Source organism: Carcharhinus amblyrhynchos, chromosome 28 (genome assembly GCF_965287045.1).
Source record: "Carcharhinus amblyrhynchos chromosome 28, sCarAmb.v2.hapA, whole genome shotgun sequence".
In the NCBI taxonomy this organism is placed as follows: domain Eukaryota; kingdom Metazoa; phylum Chordata; class Chondrichthyes; order Carcharhiniformes; family Carcharhinidae; genus Carcharhinus; species Carcharhinus amblyrhynchos.
In genome coordinates, this window is record NC_137351.1 from 20419320 (window position 1) to 20436250 (window position 16931).

Here is a 16931-nt window from a genome sequence, read left to right on the forward strand (position 1 = left end):
TAAAAATAACAAAATCACAGTGAGTACAGAATGATGTCCCGTGTTTATGACGCCAGATTGGGAATTCGGGAGCATTCACAAAGAGCAAAGAGAATTACAGCACGGGAACAGGCCCATTGGCCCTCCAAGCCCGCCCCGACCATGCTGCCCGACTGAACTAAAGCCCCCTAACCTTCCGGGGAACAATATCCCTCTGCTCCCATCCTATTCATCCATATGTCAAGATGCCCCTTAAAATTCACTATTGTATCTGCTTCCACTACCTCCCCTGGCAGTGAGTTCCAGGCACTCACCACCCTCTGTGTAAAAAGCTTGCTGAGGGATTTCACTTGCAATGGTTTACTTTGACAATGGTCTCCCCCCCGCCACCCACCTCCTCCCACCACCCCCCAACCACCACTACCACCATTAAATGACCATTTTATGCATAGCAAGATCCCACATAAGCAAAGTGATGAATGGTGCAAGGCACTCCTTTTTTTGTTGTTGCTGCTATTGATTGAGGGAGGAATGTTGGCTATGAGACCAGAGGAAACTTTCTGCTCCTCAAATAGCACTGCAATCCAGAACACTTGGGCAAAGAGAGACAGAGGGTGGAACCTCTCACTGGAAGGATGGTCCAGTCCACAGGACAATGGATGGGCAAAAAATACACCAAAGAGCTGGTCAGATTCAGTGGTACAGAAACAGAAAGTGTTGGAATGCTGGGTAGCACGGTGGCACAGTGGTTAGCACTGCTGCCTCACAGCGCAGAGACACAGGTTCGATTCCCAGCTTGGGTCACTGTCTGTGTGGAGTTTGCACGTTCTCCCCGAGTCTGCATGGGTTTCCCCTGGGTGCTCCGGTTTCCTCCCACAATCTGAAAGACATTGCATTGGCCGTGCTAAATTCTCTCTCCATGCCTCCGAACAGGTGCTGGAGTGTGGCGACTAGGGGAATTTCACAGTAACTTCATTGCAGTGTTAATGTAAGTCTACCTGTGACACTAATAAATAAACTTCAAACTTTGAGATGTGGAGATTAGGTGAATTAACCATGGTAAAATGTGTAGAGAGAGCCTGAGTAAGACACTGTCAGAGGGTGGGTGCAGACTGGATGGGATGAATGGCCTCTTCTGCACTGTCGGGATTCTATGAAAATCTAAGCAGATGTGACAGCACTGGAGAGAGAGAACAGAACTAATGTTTGGGGTCTGGGTGACTTGGAAATGTATGAACAAAACATGAAGAGGAAATAATTTCAGATGTTGAGAGTACTTATCCCCTCACAGCCGGAGGGTGAGGGTTGATCCTGTTCTTTAGGGGGATGCTGGGGGCATTGGGAGTGTTAAATGTTACCGTCTGTAAGAGTGCACAATGCATTTGCCCGGAGCTTGTGGCTGTCTTTCCCCTTTGTGTGAAGAACGCTTACTTTGGACAAATCCCGAGCTGCTCGGTTCCGCAAAAGCTGCTCTGCGCACTTCAAGCTTTTCGTTTTCATTGGCAGGGAGAAATCCCAGCTGTGGAAAACTGGCGGATCCTGTCTGGAGGTTGTGGGAAAAGTCGCTTCCGAGAGCCGCTGCTTTTCCATTGTGACAGTTTCGGTTAACATGACAGTTTGATAGAGAGGAGGACTCCGGTCCAAACAGGAGTCCCGCACACCACTCATTCTACTGCGTAAATTGTCGCTGGACGGTAGTATTTTAAATCAAGTCGAAAGCAACACTGAAAGTAACAACTTTCAGTTCTACTGGGCGTCTTTTTCTATACAAAAACTGCTCCTTGTCTGAGTTGGGTGAGATCTTGGACAATAGTACATTAAGCAACACTGATAAAACACCAAAGTGTCCCGCCTTCCAGCCCTCTATACCTGGTGCCCAGGTCCTTCCAATGAGATGAAAATAACACCGAAGGAGAAATAGATTCTCCCCAAAGGACAGCCTCCCCTCAGTGAAACAGCAAAACCAGCGGGGATATAACTCTGGGAGGCTCCGCCGGAGCAGTCGGGATGAAAGGGATTGAATAAGACAGGATTGAGGGATTCCGCTGTGAATGTAGAGGGAGGGAGGGAGGCGCGCACTTTCCCGGGGATAAAGACCAGGATGATCCACTTGGGAGTGAAATCCAGCGGGGAGGGGGGGAATCAGGAAATGTGTGGCGTTTTTTTAATGGACAGGGGGAGGGAGAGATTGTCCCTCTCCCTTCTGGCTTGCCAGCTGAAAACTTTAAACATATTCTGGCTATGGTGAAATCTCCCCGCCTTGTTGCTTTGTAAGCAAGCGTCCCAACCCCAGCCTTAACTTAAAATCTATTTATTTATTCCATTGCAGTGTTAATGTTACTTGTGACAAACTTTTTTTAAACTTTAACTCAGCTTGGCAACTTAACCGGGCGGGGGGGGGGGGGGGGGGGAGGGGGGTGGGGGTGGTGGATTGGTTTTAATTTGAGTTGATTTGATTTATTATTGTCACATGTCTTAGTGAAAAGTATTGGTTTCGTTTTAGACTCCAGCATCCGCATGCCTTTATCTGTGTGCGGGGGTGAATTGGATTTGTAGAGGAACTATCATGGACTCTCTCTCTCCCTCTCTCCACAGATGCTGCCAGACCTGCTGAGATTTTCCAGCATTTTCTGTGCGTTTTTTTAAAAAATGTGAATTTACCATTTATTTGGGGGTTTTGATTTAAACTTATTCACATGCACCTGGCGTTGTGAATCCAGGTTTGTCTTGGATCTACAGGTGATAGGGGGGTGGTCAGGGGTTGGTAAGGTCTCCGAGGAGATTAGACAGGGTTAAAAAAGTAAGATAGCCCCTAATGAATCCAGTGGTCTGGGCGTTAGAAAGGCGATGAGTCCCCGAATGCTGAACCTTATTTTTGGAGCAAATCTTCGAGACAGGGCAGCCCAACCCCTTCCCAAGTGATGCCCAATGAGAGAGGGAGACAGACTGACACCTGCTTATATACAAAGCCCCAGCGCAAGGCAACAAGTCAGAATCTCTCACCAGCAAAAGTAAGGAAGGGGGAGGGAGGGGGGGTAATAATTACTGACCCACACCCCGAGTGCAGCCCTCCTCGACTAATCGATACCATGACTTCCAGTAAAATCGAGTTTCCCAGTGAGATGAAGGCAGATCCCGCCGCCCTCATCGCCTCTCTGCATCTACTGCCGTCGCCCACAGCAAACCTGGAGATCCAGCACACTAAGGTTCGTGCATGTCGAGTTGACGCGGTGTGTCTGAGCAGGGAGGGTGGGGGGAGAGAGCAGGGTGTGAGCAATCTGCTGTGTGTTCTGGGGCTGATGTGATAGCCGCAGAGACCCGCGTGTGATCCGCAGTTTCTGGCTGATTTTGCAGAGTGAGCGTCTGACTGAGAAAGGCAGGATTCCAGCAATGTTTCAGCACTTGCTTCTGAATCAGTCTCCCCAACTTCCCTTCAAACTGCTCTCTGAACTGGGAGAGGGACCCTGGAGAATGGGGAAGGAGTGAGGGACCTCCTTCCCAAACAACTCCCTTTATTTTTATTTCTGTCTCCAGCATCTTGCCTCTTGTTTCTTATTTGTTTGGCTTTTAAATGATTATGAGGACAGCAGGTGCTTTTACCCTGGAGACACCCCCCTCCTTTCTGGGGGGAATTAAAGAGACAAACACAGAGACACTTCATCACAGCTCGCTGGGCATAGGAGTGCCATGTGGAAAAGCAGATATTCTCACAAATACCAGCCGGCGCTGTTTGTTTCTCTCTCTCTCTCTCTCTATTTTATACAGGGACTATCTGGGAGCAAGCCCAGACAGGGTAGAGAGTATCCTCTCTGCCTTCTTCAAGCACTCATTACTGGCTGACATTAGTCTTGATGCTGGAATCTGAATCATAAAAACAGAAAGTGCTGGAAAATCTCAGCAGGTCTGACAGCATCCGTGGAGAGAGAGTAGCGCCAATGTTTCAAGTCTGGACTACCTTTGGTCAGAGCTCTGACGATGGGTCATCCAAACTCGAAACGTTGGCTCTATTCCCTCGCCACAGATGCTGTCAGACCTGCTGAGATTTTCCAGCATTTTCTGTTTTTATTTATTACTGGCTGGCTGTATTTTGACGCCGGGCTTGTTGGATGGGAGGGAGATGTCAGTGCTGAGGGCTGAACCATGTCTGGGATGCGCCGATCTCAGTCTGTTACTGAGTTGCCTTTCCGAATGGACTTGTTGGCAGGGAAGCTTCCACTGTGATGTCCCGGTTAACCCTATCCTCACCAGGATCGCTTTCCCTGCCCTGTTTTATCCCTGCTGCCCAATCCCACCATTTAATAAGATATAGCTCGATTATTCTACCAATTAGTCTTTTATGTTTAAAAAAAATCCAATGATTGAGTTTCTCAAGTTTCAAAGTTCACAAATGTCCACTTATCCCCTTGGGCGCTGGGATATTGCTGTATATTGTCTGTATAGCGCGCAAGAAACAATACTTTTCACTGTATGTTAATTCATATTGTCACATGTATCAACATCTTATAACATCTTATAAGAAGATGTCACAATAAATCAAATCAAATCAAAATCAAAGATATCTTTTCCAAAGATGTGCTAGGGACATCTTAGGGTCCTTGCCACCCCAGTGGGATCCACTGAGAGGTTCTTGGAATAATTCTTTGTAGATTTGGATTCTCTTTTCGTTGTGAATCTTACTTTATTTAAAACCCGCGGGAGTTAAGAGATGGGTTTTATTTTCCCCGCTGATATATCAGAGCAATATGCCACATTATGTATTCCACAGAGAGCGTTTCATTGCGCGCAAGTGGGTCTCCACAGGGACAGAGGGAGATTTATGGCCATTTGGTGATTTGAGTGTAGAATCGAGTCCCCCCGGCCCAACCCTTTAATACAGGATCCACTTACCAATTTATTATACAGCAAAATAAAAAGGGCAAGATTCCTAACGTGACTTTTTGATTTTTTAAAAAATAATCTAGGTGCTAATGAAATCTTTGCTTTCTGGGGACAGAAGTTTGAAGTTTCTAAATTAAAAGGGGAAGGTGGGAGAAGTCGAATCTGCAGCGCAAGAAAGGCTGGTTCTAGTGGGGGTTCATTGCATAATTCCACACCTCCCTCTTGACAGAACAGAACGGTGAAAACGGACGAATGGCCCCAAATTATTTCTAGGAAGGGAAAAATATGTGCAAGATGGGAACAGGCAAATGCAACACTCTTGTCCATATAACCCAGGGGATGGTGGGGGGATTCGGCAATGCCAGTTTAGTTAATATAAAAGTCACGCGGATAGATGGATGGACAGAAAGAGCCCCCAGGACAGGTTTTACCCATCTGTAATGTGTTTCAAATTGATGCTGATCGCAATCTTGCTTTCCCAGACTTCAGTCTCGGGGAGTTCAGGATATCCCAGTGCGGGAATTCTGTGCGTGAGAGAGCGGCTGGAATATTCCAAATGTTCCATTTCATTGTTCGACCAATCAAACCTGCATTCAATTGTAATTTGGAGTGCCCGTGGCAAACTGGTGTATTTAATTCTCAGAGTCTGAATCCTTATTTGCAGCAGAATTCCCATAAAAGAGAAATTCTTCAATAAGAATAGCAACAATGCATTTGGGGGAGGATACAGTAACTCCCCTGATCCAGCCAAGATAGCCCGCAAATGGAGAGTAAATCTCTGTCTAGCTGCAGTCTCAGTCTGGAGTCCAGGCTCAGACCTAACCTGAGAGTGAGCTAGTGTGTCTGAACCTCTCTCAGGGACATCTCACTGTTCCTCCTCGGAGCCACTTGACACCCGGTTTGCACCGCACACGATTCACATGGCGTGAAACTCTCACTGTTCCGCCTTCATGTGACATTTTCGTGTGGATTTGACAGGTTAGGTGTGGAGTGTGAATCCAGAGCACTCTCTAGCTGCCCTTAATTTACACGTTTAGAGTTTTCCCACCTGCTATTTCAACATTTACATGTCTAACCCTTGAGATAGAGACGGCCTTGTGTATGTGTGGACAGTGTCTTGCGTGTGTGGTTTTGTTTCCTGAAAGGCCTTGGGTCTGGACATATTTGTTCTCACAATAATCTGCCGCCCAGGTTGTGGCAATTGTCCTGTGTATGTGTGGAGAGTATCCTGTGTATAGACTCTCCTGTGTATGTCTAAAGAGTGCCCTGTGTATAGACTGTCCTGTGTACACGTGGAGAGTGTCCCGTGTATAGATTGTCCTGTGTATGTCTAGAGAGTGCCCTGTGTATAGACTGTCCTGTGTATGTGTGGAGAATGTCCTGCGTATAGGCTGTCCAGTGTATATGCAATGCTCTCCTCTAAGCAGGCTCCAGGTAGGTTGGAGCAATGCAGCATGAGTAGGTTTCTGTGTGGTTTGAACCCAATCAGAGACTAGTAGGTGTGTATCCAATTCTCTTCTGAATGTCAACATTAAACAACCTTTCATTACTCTTTCTGACAGTGCATTCCCAGTCAAACCAACTCACTGTATAGAATCCCTGCAGTGCAGAAGGAGGCCATTTGGCCCATTGAGTCTGCACTGAATCTCTGATACATCATTTTACCCAAACCTTATCCCCATAACCCCACAAATTTACCCCACTAATCACAGAATACTACAGTGCAGAAGAGGCCCTTCGGCCCATCAAGTCTGCACCAATGCATGAAATGCCCTGACCTGCCACTTGACAGGACTTGGGCCAAAGCTGTCAATGTTATGGCATGCCAAGTACTCATCCAGGTACTTTTTAAAGGATTGAGGCATCCCTCCTCCACCATCCTCCCAAGTAGTGCATTCCAGACTGTCACCACCCTCTGAGTAAAAATGTTTTTCCTCAAATCCAGTCTAAACCTCCCACCCCTCACTTTTAACTTGTGTCTCCTCACAACCTGCCCTTCAACTAAGGGGAATGGCAGCTCCCTATTCACCCTGTACATGCCCCTCATAATCCTGAACACCTAAATCAGGTTGCCTCTCAGTCTTCTCTGCTAATCCCCCCAACATGCACATCTTGGAACACTAAGGGGCAATTTAGCATGGCCACTCAACCTAATCTGCACATCTTTGGAGTGTGAGAGGAAACTCGAGCAAGCGAAGGAAACCCACGCAGACACCAGGAGAACATGCAAACTCCACACAGACAGTCACCTGGCGTCGGGATTGAACCTGGGTCTCTGCCACTGTGAGGCAGCAGCGCTAACCATTGTGTCACCAATAAATGTGTAAAATACTTTCTCCTCATCTTTCCTCTGTCCTTTTCTCTTTGCCAATTCCCTTAAATCTATCCCTCCGGTAACCAACACTCCAGATATTATAAACAGTTTTTCCTTATTGTCATTATCACTTTCCTCTCTTTTATACTCCTTGTGGCAAAATAGGACAGGAACAAGAAGTGGCAAATTTAGTTCCATTTTATACAATGAAGTCAGCTCTGTTACTTAAGATGAGCAATATGTTGGAAGGAAATTGGGTGCTGGGATTGACAACTCCAGAGTACACATTACATTTATCATTTTTAGCTTATTTTACATTTCAAATGGCATTCGAGTGTGATGAATATTTAATTTGAAGAAATGTTCAGTGATTTGGATCCAATTTTAATAAATGTAGCTAAATTCCATTATTGAACTTTTTATTTAGTTTATTCATTTGGAGAAATTAGAGATCTGATCAAAACGTATAACATCTCGTTTTTGATCCCAAAAAGTGAAATAAATAAAAATTATTATTACATCATAATTTAAAGCCTGTCTTCTACTTGACAAGAAAAAAAGGTATTCAAATGAGATTAACAATCAGAATCTGAGTGATTATTTTAAAGCATTTTCCTCTCATGTCATTCTCTGTCTAATGACTCTTTGATTCTATGGGTGGAAGCCACTCTCTGCTACCTCAAGCATGCTGTCCTTGTTGAATTTTGACAGCAAGTGCTTGGCAGCAATGCAACACTGGGGCATCCAGGCTTGCTATCACTCATATCACACACATACAATTCCAGCATAAGTCATAATAAGTCATAGTCCCTACAGTGCAAAGGAGACCATTTGGCCCATTGACTCTGCACTAACTCTCCGACAGACCATATTACCCAGGCCCTCTCCCCACCCTATCCCTGTAACCTCATGCATTTACCATTGCTTACCCACCTAACTTGTACAGATTTGGACTGTGGGAGGAAACCAGAGTCCCCAGGGGAAACCCACGCAAACACGGGGTGAAGGTGGAAACTCTACACAGGTAGTCACCCAAGGCCAGAATCCAAACTGGGTCCCTGGTACTGTGAAACAACAGTGCTAACCACGGTGCCACCACACCACTGAAGAGTAATTCGCAATGGAAGCCCTGATTACCTTTCCTTTCCCACCCTGGGAGACTCATACAAATTTTATTAGCTCAGCTCCTATTCCAGAGCACAGAGTTGGACCTGGCCAATTAGACTGAATGCCCTCATTGAGTTATTGGGAGAAAACATGGGAATTATCTTTAATGTAAAATCAAGATAGCAGGAAGTACAGTTTTGGAAATAACCTATAAAGAGATATCATACCCAAACAAATCACAAATGACAGGCAGAGCAACATCAGGGTTGTGTAAACAATGGAAGCATAGGACAGAGTGACATCTGGATTGATTAGTCCATAAGATTGGGGACAGAGTGTCATCTTAGCCTCAAAATATACTACTACTAGGAGACAGAGTTTAGCGAATGTTATTAAAAATAGATTATTCACTGCTGTTAATGGTTAATCAATTCACATCAAGTTTCTTGATGACATTCACAAAACTCTCAGGTGTGCTATAACAGTTTATGTTACTGTCTCAGCTCCTCAATATGTCACTGTCATATGACAGACACCATATAACAAGTCAAAGAAAAACACTTGTCCCTTCAGGTAAGTATGGTCATGATTTCTCTGGTTTATGGTTTGAAGAAAGTGGTGGAGAAATTGCTCCAATTTATAAAACACTTTTGCAGGTCTTCAAACAATACTCTGAGAAACTAAATAAGTTAACCTATTTAAATCAGTTTTAACCAGTGGCTAAAAATACTAAATAAGGGAATCAATGTTTTCTGTTGTGTGTTTGTTAGTGAAGCCTGGTCGATAACAACAGAAGGCAAGTTTCCACAAAGAATCAGATGGTTCGATAATTAACAATGAATTTTGCTTGTTGACGCAGGGGCACTCTCACATAACATGCATGAAGTTTATTATAGGAATGACACTCAATGTGAAATATCACCTGTTCTTATTTTAACATTCCCAACTAGTCTGATTCTGCACTTCTTGGAAATGTAGCAGAGGTTGCAGATTACCAGGATCTTTACCAGAGGGCATAGAATTGAGTCTCAATTCTACCTCATAGTTATGTCTTTCCCCTGTGGATTGCATTCTTGACTGGGCTGCCAATGCCCTATCCAGGTGCAGCATCCTAGTGCCACAGAGCTTCGAGTGACATATTTGTCTGATGGGGACTTGTGGAGTAAGCTGTTTTATCAATCTAATTGGAAACGGCAGTACAGCTGAAAACAGCGTGTATGTTGACACAAACTGGAAAATAAATCAGATGTGAAATAATTTTAGAAACAGAAGTAATTACACCAACTTCCACAATTAAAACTGATAAAGTCATCCAACTTTATTCTTTTACTTTAATGAGCTCACTAAAATTAATCGGACTTAATAATAGCTTAAACTCTGCGTGATGAGGCATCGTTCAATAATACCTGTTGCAGTTCCACCAGTAAATTTCAGAATTGAAGTCAGATGCTGGTTACGGATTACATTTTAGCAGTAAATCGCTTTGGTGGAAATCTGACTCTGAGCATGTAATGCGCTCACACTCTGAGCAAATGCAAATAGGGCCTAATTTCCCTGCATGTTTTCTTTGAGTAAATGTTTCTTTTCTACTTAGACATGAATGTCCCATTAGACAAACAAGGCCTTGATAACTTATTCCTGGGTAAAGACCTTTCCCTTTCTACACAAAGTGGCTGTGTGAGAGTTGGGGTCTTTGTAGTTGCCTCTCCCAGCTGTTTGCCCCAGCAGCTCTCAGAGGGAGTGGAAGCAGCCAGCCTGGAATAACAACAACATTAGACTTCATTTACCTCTCTAGAGAGTTTAGAGCTCGCTAAATGGATTGAATTGATGTGATATCGTACACCAGGCGAGACCAAAGGGTTGCGGTGAATTAACTTTCTTTTTCCCCCAGTGCATTTTCATTGAAGCTTATTTTTAAAAGATGACCGGTTATCGGGCTACATGTGTTGGTTGTAATTAATATGGTCTTCCACACCTCCACCGCGTCGATAGGTATTTGCACTGTCTGGGTGATAAATTTCCCAAATGCAAGTATTGCTGGTGGTTCTAAGCATTTAGTGACTTTGTGTCACAGGGTTCAGTCTATTGAGCATAAATCCTGCCTAGTAAACAGCAGGAGCAGTAATGAGCTTTCCTCCACAGTTTAGTATCATTATATCAAATTCATGAAAGGATTCCAGCAGGGGACGGGGATGGATGCACGGGGCAACAGAAGAAAGGGCCATTTATTCCAGAAAGCTTCAGGTTGCTGCAGTGCTGGGGTCTGTTACCTCACACCTTTATCTCATAAACGCTGACATTTTGTCTGAAACTCTTACCTAGAATGTCATGCCTAGTTTCATGTAAAGGTTAATCACTTTTGAGCTGTCAGGATGTTTTTAGCTTTTTTTTAAACTGATGAAGTTGATAGCATTCCAATGCCCTCTTGTATCTGGTACTTAAAGTGATAACATTCAATGATGTTGATATATAACTTTCATCACATTCTTTTCATTTGTTGTGGTCAGAGAGACTATTTCAATTAATTCCACATATCTTAGGGAGGAGAGGGAAAAAGACTGATGATAGAACGGTGTGAGCAGTCAGTAATTTTGTGAGGAAAATATAATACACCCAAGACCTGTTAGAAATAGCCAAACCGATTCAAATACATCTCGAATTCAAATGCAATTTGAATACAGAAAAGAACAGTGCACTGGGCAGGGTTAGAGGACAAATGGGCCAGAATCTCCGGGCCCTAGAATGACCAAGAAGTATCTCCACCGCATTGACCCAAATTATTCATCCCACCGCCGTGCAGGTCAGCGGCTCAGCTATTTGTCTCTGACCCAAGTGATCTGGAGTTCTTCAGATCAAAACTTGAGTCTCGCTGAGCTGAGATCAAACGGGCGAAAGTAGGGATACTGCCGGTGATTCATCATTGCCAGGGCGGGTGATCGGGCCAAATGGAGCAGCAGTTGACATTCCTGCAATCTCCCCTGTTTGATCAGGGGAGCCATTCTCTCCATCACATTAATTTTCATTCAGCAACAGAAACAGTGGAATCTCCTGTAAATACAGGTCGAAGTACAAATCTACAGAGAGATAGCATGATTTTTACACACATGCACACCAATAAATGCTCACATTAGGGCAGGTCGTATTCAATTCTGGCACTCGAAGGGTTTAATATGCTGCTCCTAATTCCTATGAGGCATGAGCATCGCTGGCTGGCCAGCATTTATTGCCCATCCCTAGTATGCTATGCACCCGAAGGAATAATATATATGCGTGTGTATATACATTGTGCTGTCACTAAATGTATTTAGCCTATTAATGGCAATATGCCAGAGAAAAGATGTCCTCGAACGACTTAATACCTCGTATCGGAGTGCATCCACTTTGAGATCTGTGAGCATTCTGTTAACATCGACTGTGTCTAATATGGAGCAAGTTAATGTTCGGTTTACTGACGTGTAGAATTTAACCGTTTAACATTACCCGATTAACACCTTTGTTAAAAGAGGGAGCGAGGGAATGCCAGGCAAAACTGTTCAGCAACTCATCCGCTAAAGTAGCAAGGGTTTATTTTTGGTGGGGGTTAGAATCATGCATTGCTGTCTGAAGTTCCGGCCGCAATATTTAATTATGCTGTATGGTGTTTTTTAATACAGTTAACGGAGATAAAATGTTCATGAAGTTTACTTTTTGCACGTTATCAAAATCCTAGTGACACCCCTACACGAATGATTTTTTTTAACACTACAGGGGTCCAAACACACGCACACACACAAAAAAAACACTTTTAAAGATTTGGATGTGCAGAATGTATTTTCAAAATCAGTAGCAAAACGCCGGGTACTTCGATTCTTCCAAGGATGTTTTACAATTGTAGGAAATGATATTTATTTCTGATTTCATTTATAAATGTATTTATTAATTTGCTCTTTTTTGGAGCAAGTTGGGAGGTTTAAATACATTTGCCATCCGCTTGGTGGTAAGAAAAAGACTCAGCGTTCAGTTAATGCTTTATTTAAAGAAGGTAAAACAATGTGTTGCTGACATTGTCATTGGTCACAAAGAGGGACGGCAGTGTTGGCATTAAGTTCCACATTCTGGAAAGCAGCAAACATTTGGGACTGAGTAGAATCCCTCAGATACATTGCTGGATGAAGAAAAATAAACACATTGGTGCCCTCTGCTTGCTCTGTTGCCATATGTAAATTTCATGACTAATTGAGGGGACAAGGAAAATAGATGGTGCAAACATTTGGTGCAAGTATTTAGTTCCATAACAAAATGTCAAGTTACATTCCTAGTTTCATAACAGATTGATGGCTGATAGTAAAAGATAGCCAGTGTTCTCTCCTCCCATTCTATCAGTGCGAGGCAGCCCTCCCACCAAGCATTCTCACCAAGACATAACTGCCTCTGCATTCCTAATCCTTGTTGGTCCTGATTAGTAGTAATGAAGCCTCCGCGTACACTGTTTGAGTCTTTACTCAGATTGATATCAGAAAGTCTCTCTTGAATGACTTTGGAATGTAAAATAGAAAAACCCAAAGATAGCTTTGTAGTTGGGAACTGGAACAATAAAACATAATAATATTCCATAGAACCAAAGGGACCACAAGCATACCAAACTCTTCAGTGATATCTATCTATTCTATGTTCCTATGAGGTATTAATCTCCTCTCAATGTCCAATCACATAATATCCCATAAACTGACTTACGTCTTTATAAGCATTTCTCATGCTATTAGCCTCTTATATGTTTTAACAACATAAATCAGTTTAAGGATTAATGCTTGTTACACATTTATAACTTTGGATACTGGAATGTTTGCTATTTCCAGCCTAGTCTGATTTGCATTGAGCAGTCGAATCAGTGTGCATTATTTAACGTACCATGCTAATGATCTCAGCTACTTTTTGCCAGACTACTATTGCTTAATAGCATATTAGCAGTTTTAATTTTATCGGCTAGAGCCAGCGGAAGTAAAACTGCTTGCTGATTTCTCCAAACTATTTTAGTGCCCTAACAATGTTTTCCTGTCATTTGTACCTCTCACTGGAATTCACATCCTGACAAATAGAACATTAATGACAGTGAACATAGGGCGGCATGGTGGCACAGTGGTTAGCACTGCTGCCTTACAGTGCCAGGTTCAATTCCCAGATTGGGTCACTGTCTGTGCTGAGTTTTCACATTCTTCCTGTGTCTGCATGTGTTTCCTCCCACAGTGCAAAGATGTGCTGGTTAGGTGCATTGGCCCTATTAAATTCTCCCTTAGTGTACCCGAACAGGAGCCAGAGTGTGGCACTAGGGGATTTTCACAGTAACTTCATTGCAGTGTTAATTATGTAAGCCTTCTTTTGATACTGATAAATACAAAAAAAAGAAATACAATGTCCTCCGGCATGAGCTGTATAAATAATTTAAGTTAATTATTCAAATGATTATGATTAAACAATATTTAAACCTTTTTGACTTCTCGTAAAGACCATGTTAATGTTTCATAAATAATCATGCAGGAAATAAATTTAATTTTCTCAATAATTTTATAAACACACTTTTAAAAAAGGATCATTAGAACTGTTAAACTAAATTTTTTAAAGTTACAAAGAGTGTAAAGTATTTTGAAATAATCCTTTATGCAATGGTTACAAAGAGTTGTCTCCTGTTATTAGCAATGATTGGAAGCATTTTTTAACTTCCTGCTGATGGCTTAAGATACAAATAGTGCAATTTGGTGCCACAACAAAGAAAGGAGAAAAAAAAACATCTGTGACTCATTGAAACTATAAAAACTCATCAAGGCTACCTCGTCATTCACAATAGTATTAAAAGATAATATTTTCCAGCAGCTATGATTACCTACTATGACTCATAGGTAAATCACAGCCTTGTTTTCAAAAGTCTTGTAAAGGAGGAAATCACAGACTTTCCATTGATCATTTCATTAGAATGCCTCCACTACCTGCCATGTTATTACGTGGTCACTCTAAACATGCCTGCCGTGTTATTACTTGGTCACCCTTAGCATGGTACACCAGAACAGAAACTTTGCAACCGCTCCGTCGTGCAAACTGGCTCAGGCGGAAACAAGATCTTCTGGGATCATTCACATCAGGGGAAAGGATTTACTCAGGGTACCACTTGTCACAGCATGGTAAATGCATTCAAAAGTATTTACAATGTTGTTAAACATAGCGACCAAAGCAATTCTTCCCCTCAGGAGGAAAAATAAACATGGCATGTGTTAATAGATACCAGGTATCCAGTAGGCAGGAGAACAGGCATATTTAAACTCTCAAAATCCAATTGTTAAGTTGCTCTCTGTAAATCTTTTGGTGCAGGTAAGGATTCATGGATGAAAGGGGAAGCAGTTAATTGGGTTGGTAATTAGCTAGGAAATTAATGGTCCTTACCCTGCTCCATCGAAACCATACAAGGTTCATTCCCACAATTGTCAAAAGCCGTGCCTGCCATTGAAAGCGTTGGTGAGTTGCAACTAGTAGCACATCTTCCTGCATACATTCTGGTCATGCTTTCACCTGCAGGTCTTCAGATGCCGTGCCAACCAATTGCGCCATGTTAGGGCACTCCAGTACTCCCAGACTAAACCTTATACCTGCTTCAAGTGGAACAAGGTATGTCCGTGATCTTCATCCTCATTCAAAACAGCAGGGAAGCTGCATCCCAAGATTATGGTGCAACTTAACACACCTCACAGACACCATAGGCAAAGTACCTGTTGACATTTGCCAAAAAGTTAGAGATGGGAAGACACACCACGAAATGTGTGCCCTCTTCCTGCAAATATCTGAAAGACATGCTGGTTAGGTGCATTGACCATGCTAAATTCTCTCGCTGGTTAGGTGCATTGACCATGCTAAATTCTCTCGCTGGTTAGGTGCATTGACCATGCTAAATTCTCTCGCAGTGTACCTGAACAGGTGGCGGAGTGTGACAATGAGGGGATTTTCACAGTAATTTCATTGCAGTGTTAATATAAGCTGACTCGTGACACTGACAAATAAACTTAAACTTTAAATTTTAACCTCAACAGAGTTCTTTTTCATCTGCTGGAGGATTCAGAACAACTAACTATCTGATAGGTTGCAAACTTTTCCTGTACTGTAATAACTCCATGGAGGCAAAGGTCCCATCACCATAAGTTCCTTTATTTACAAGAGATACTACACAACAAAGTGCTCTCTGTGTGCTCCCTGCTTCAGCAGGCAGAAAGACTGACACACTTGCTTTAAATAGGGAACATGGGATCCCCTCATTGGACCAGCAATTAGGACTCAATCAGGGATATCTTTTTGTTCAACCAAATAAACAAAATCAAACTCACTCAGGGACAACTCAAAAAGGGCAACTCCCTTAAAGGATGGAAACCATCCAAAAGACAAATTGGAAAGGAAATGTAAAACATCAAATTAAAATGTGATTAATACACCCCAGTCACTGCAGTGCCCAGCAGGCACGGAAGGCATCAACTCTGCCCTCGGACACTGTATGCCCCCTCTCCAGGGGTACGGCCGTGAATGTAGCCACTGTAGAGGGGCAGACAGTTGGGTTGGATGACCCCTCAATTGCCCGCTGCCTGGAGGAATCAATCAGGGAGTTCATACGCCAGCAGGCCAACCTCATTTGCCTAACTGAAATCATCACATATACCATAAAGAGATCATATACTCCTTAAAGATAATGCACATTAAACCCACTCAATCAGTTCACCTGGTCCAAAATCCTGACTCTGCCATTCAATATAGCACATATAGAACAAGGCAGGGCAATGTCCAGGCACCATGGAAATCAGAATGTAGCATCTTCAACAGATATTTTGGTGCCTTTGCTTTAAATGCAACAATGGAATGGTGAAAGTGCTACTGGCCATAGTGTGTGTTTGTAGCAGTTAATGATGGAGCTCATCAGAGTTACACATTCACTTCCTCCTTAAGTGGCACAAAGGAAAGGTTAATAGGCATTGAAATTCCACACGGTCCATGGAAATCATACAGTGTGCGGCCATGTGTGCCCAAATTGAGAGTTCGGAAAGGCTCAGCATATGGGCTAATAATTATATATACAGGTCAATAGCTGATACTACTGTGAGGTGTGAATATCTATAACATCATTCATTTCTTTACTGTTACATTTCAAGATTATGGCAGAGAAAAAAATTGGGAGAAGCATTGTTGACAGTCCTTGAACTGGTGTCAGAAAGTGATCAATAAAGCAAACAGAATATTGAGAAATGGTAATAGCAGCACTGAGTAAAAGTCCACAGAGGTTGAACCAGCTCCCTGTATTTAGTGGCTGGCAATAATGGTGCAGTTTTACAGTATATCCATTATTGCATTATTGCAAAGATGGTTCTGGGCATGGTGCAGTTTGATATTATGCAGCAAATGCGAGGTTGGAGTTATTCTCACACAACATCATTTTCAATGAATCCTGTAACCTATGCAAAGCCAACAGTTGGAAATTTGATTTGATTGATTATTGTCACATGTATTAGCGTACAATGAAAATTATTTTCTTACCCGCTCGACAAACAAAGCATATCATTCATAGAGTACACAGGGGAGGAGGAAAGGAGAGGGTGCAGAATGTAGTGTTACAGTCATAGCTAGGGTGTAGAGAAAGATCAACTTAATA

The 16931-nt window shown here is 42.8% G+C and overlaps 1 protein-coding gene across 1 annotated transcript in view; it reads left to right on the forward strand.

Annotated features, from left to right (window-relative positions):
- Positions 1 to 3036: 3036 nt before the first annotated feature.
- Positions 3037 to 16931, forward strand: part of aldh1a2 (aldehyde dehydrogenase 1 family, member A2) — a 103294-nt gene continuing 89399 nt past the window's right edge. Inside the window, exon 1 of the mRNA XM_080214400.1 lies at positions 3037 to 3185. Within this exon, the coding sequence (XP_080070526.1) occupies positions 3069 to 3185 (117 nt within the window). The 5' untranslated portion in view covers positions 3037 to 3068. The remainder of the gene's footprint in view (positions 3186 to 16931) is intronic.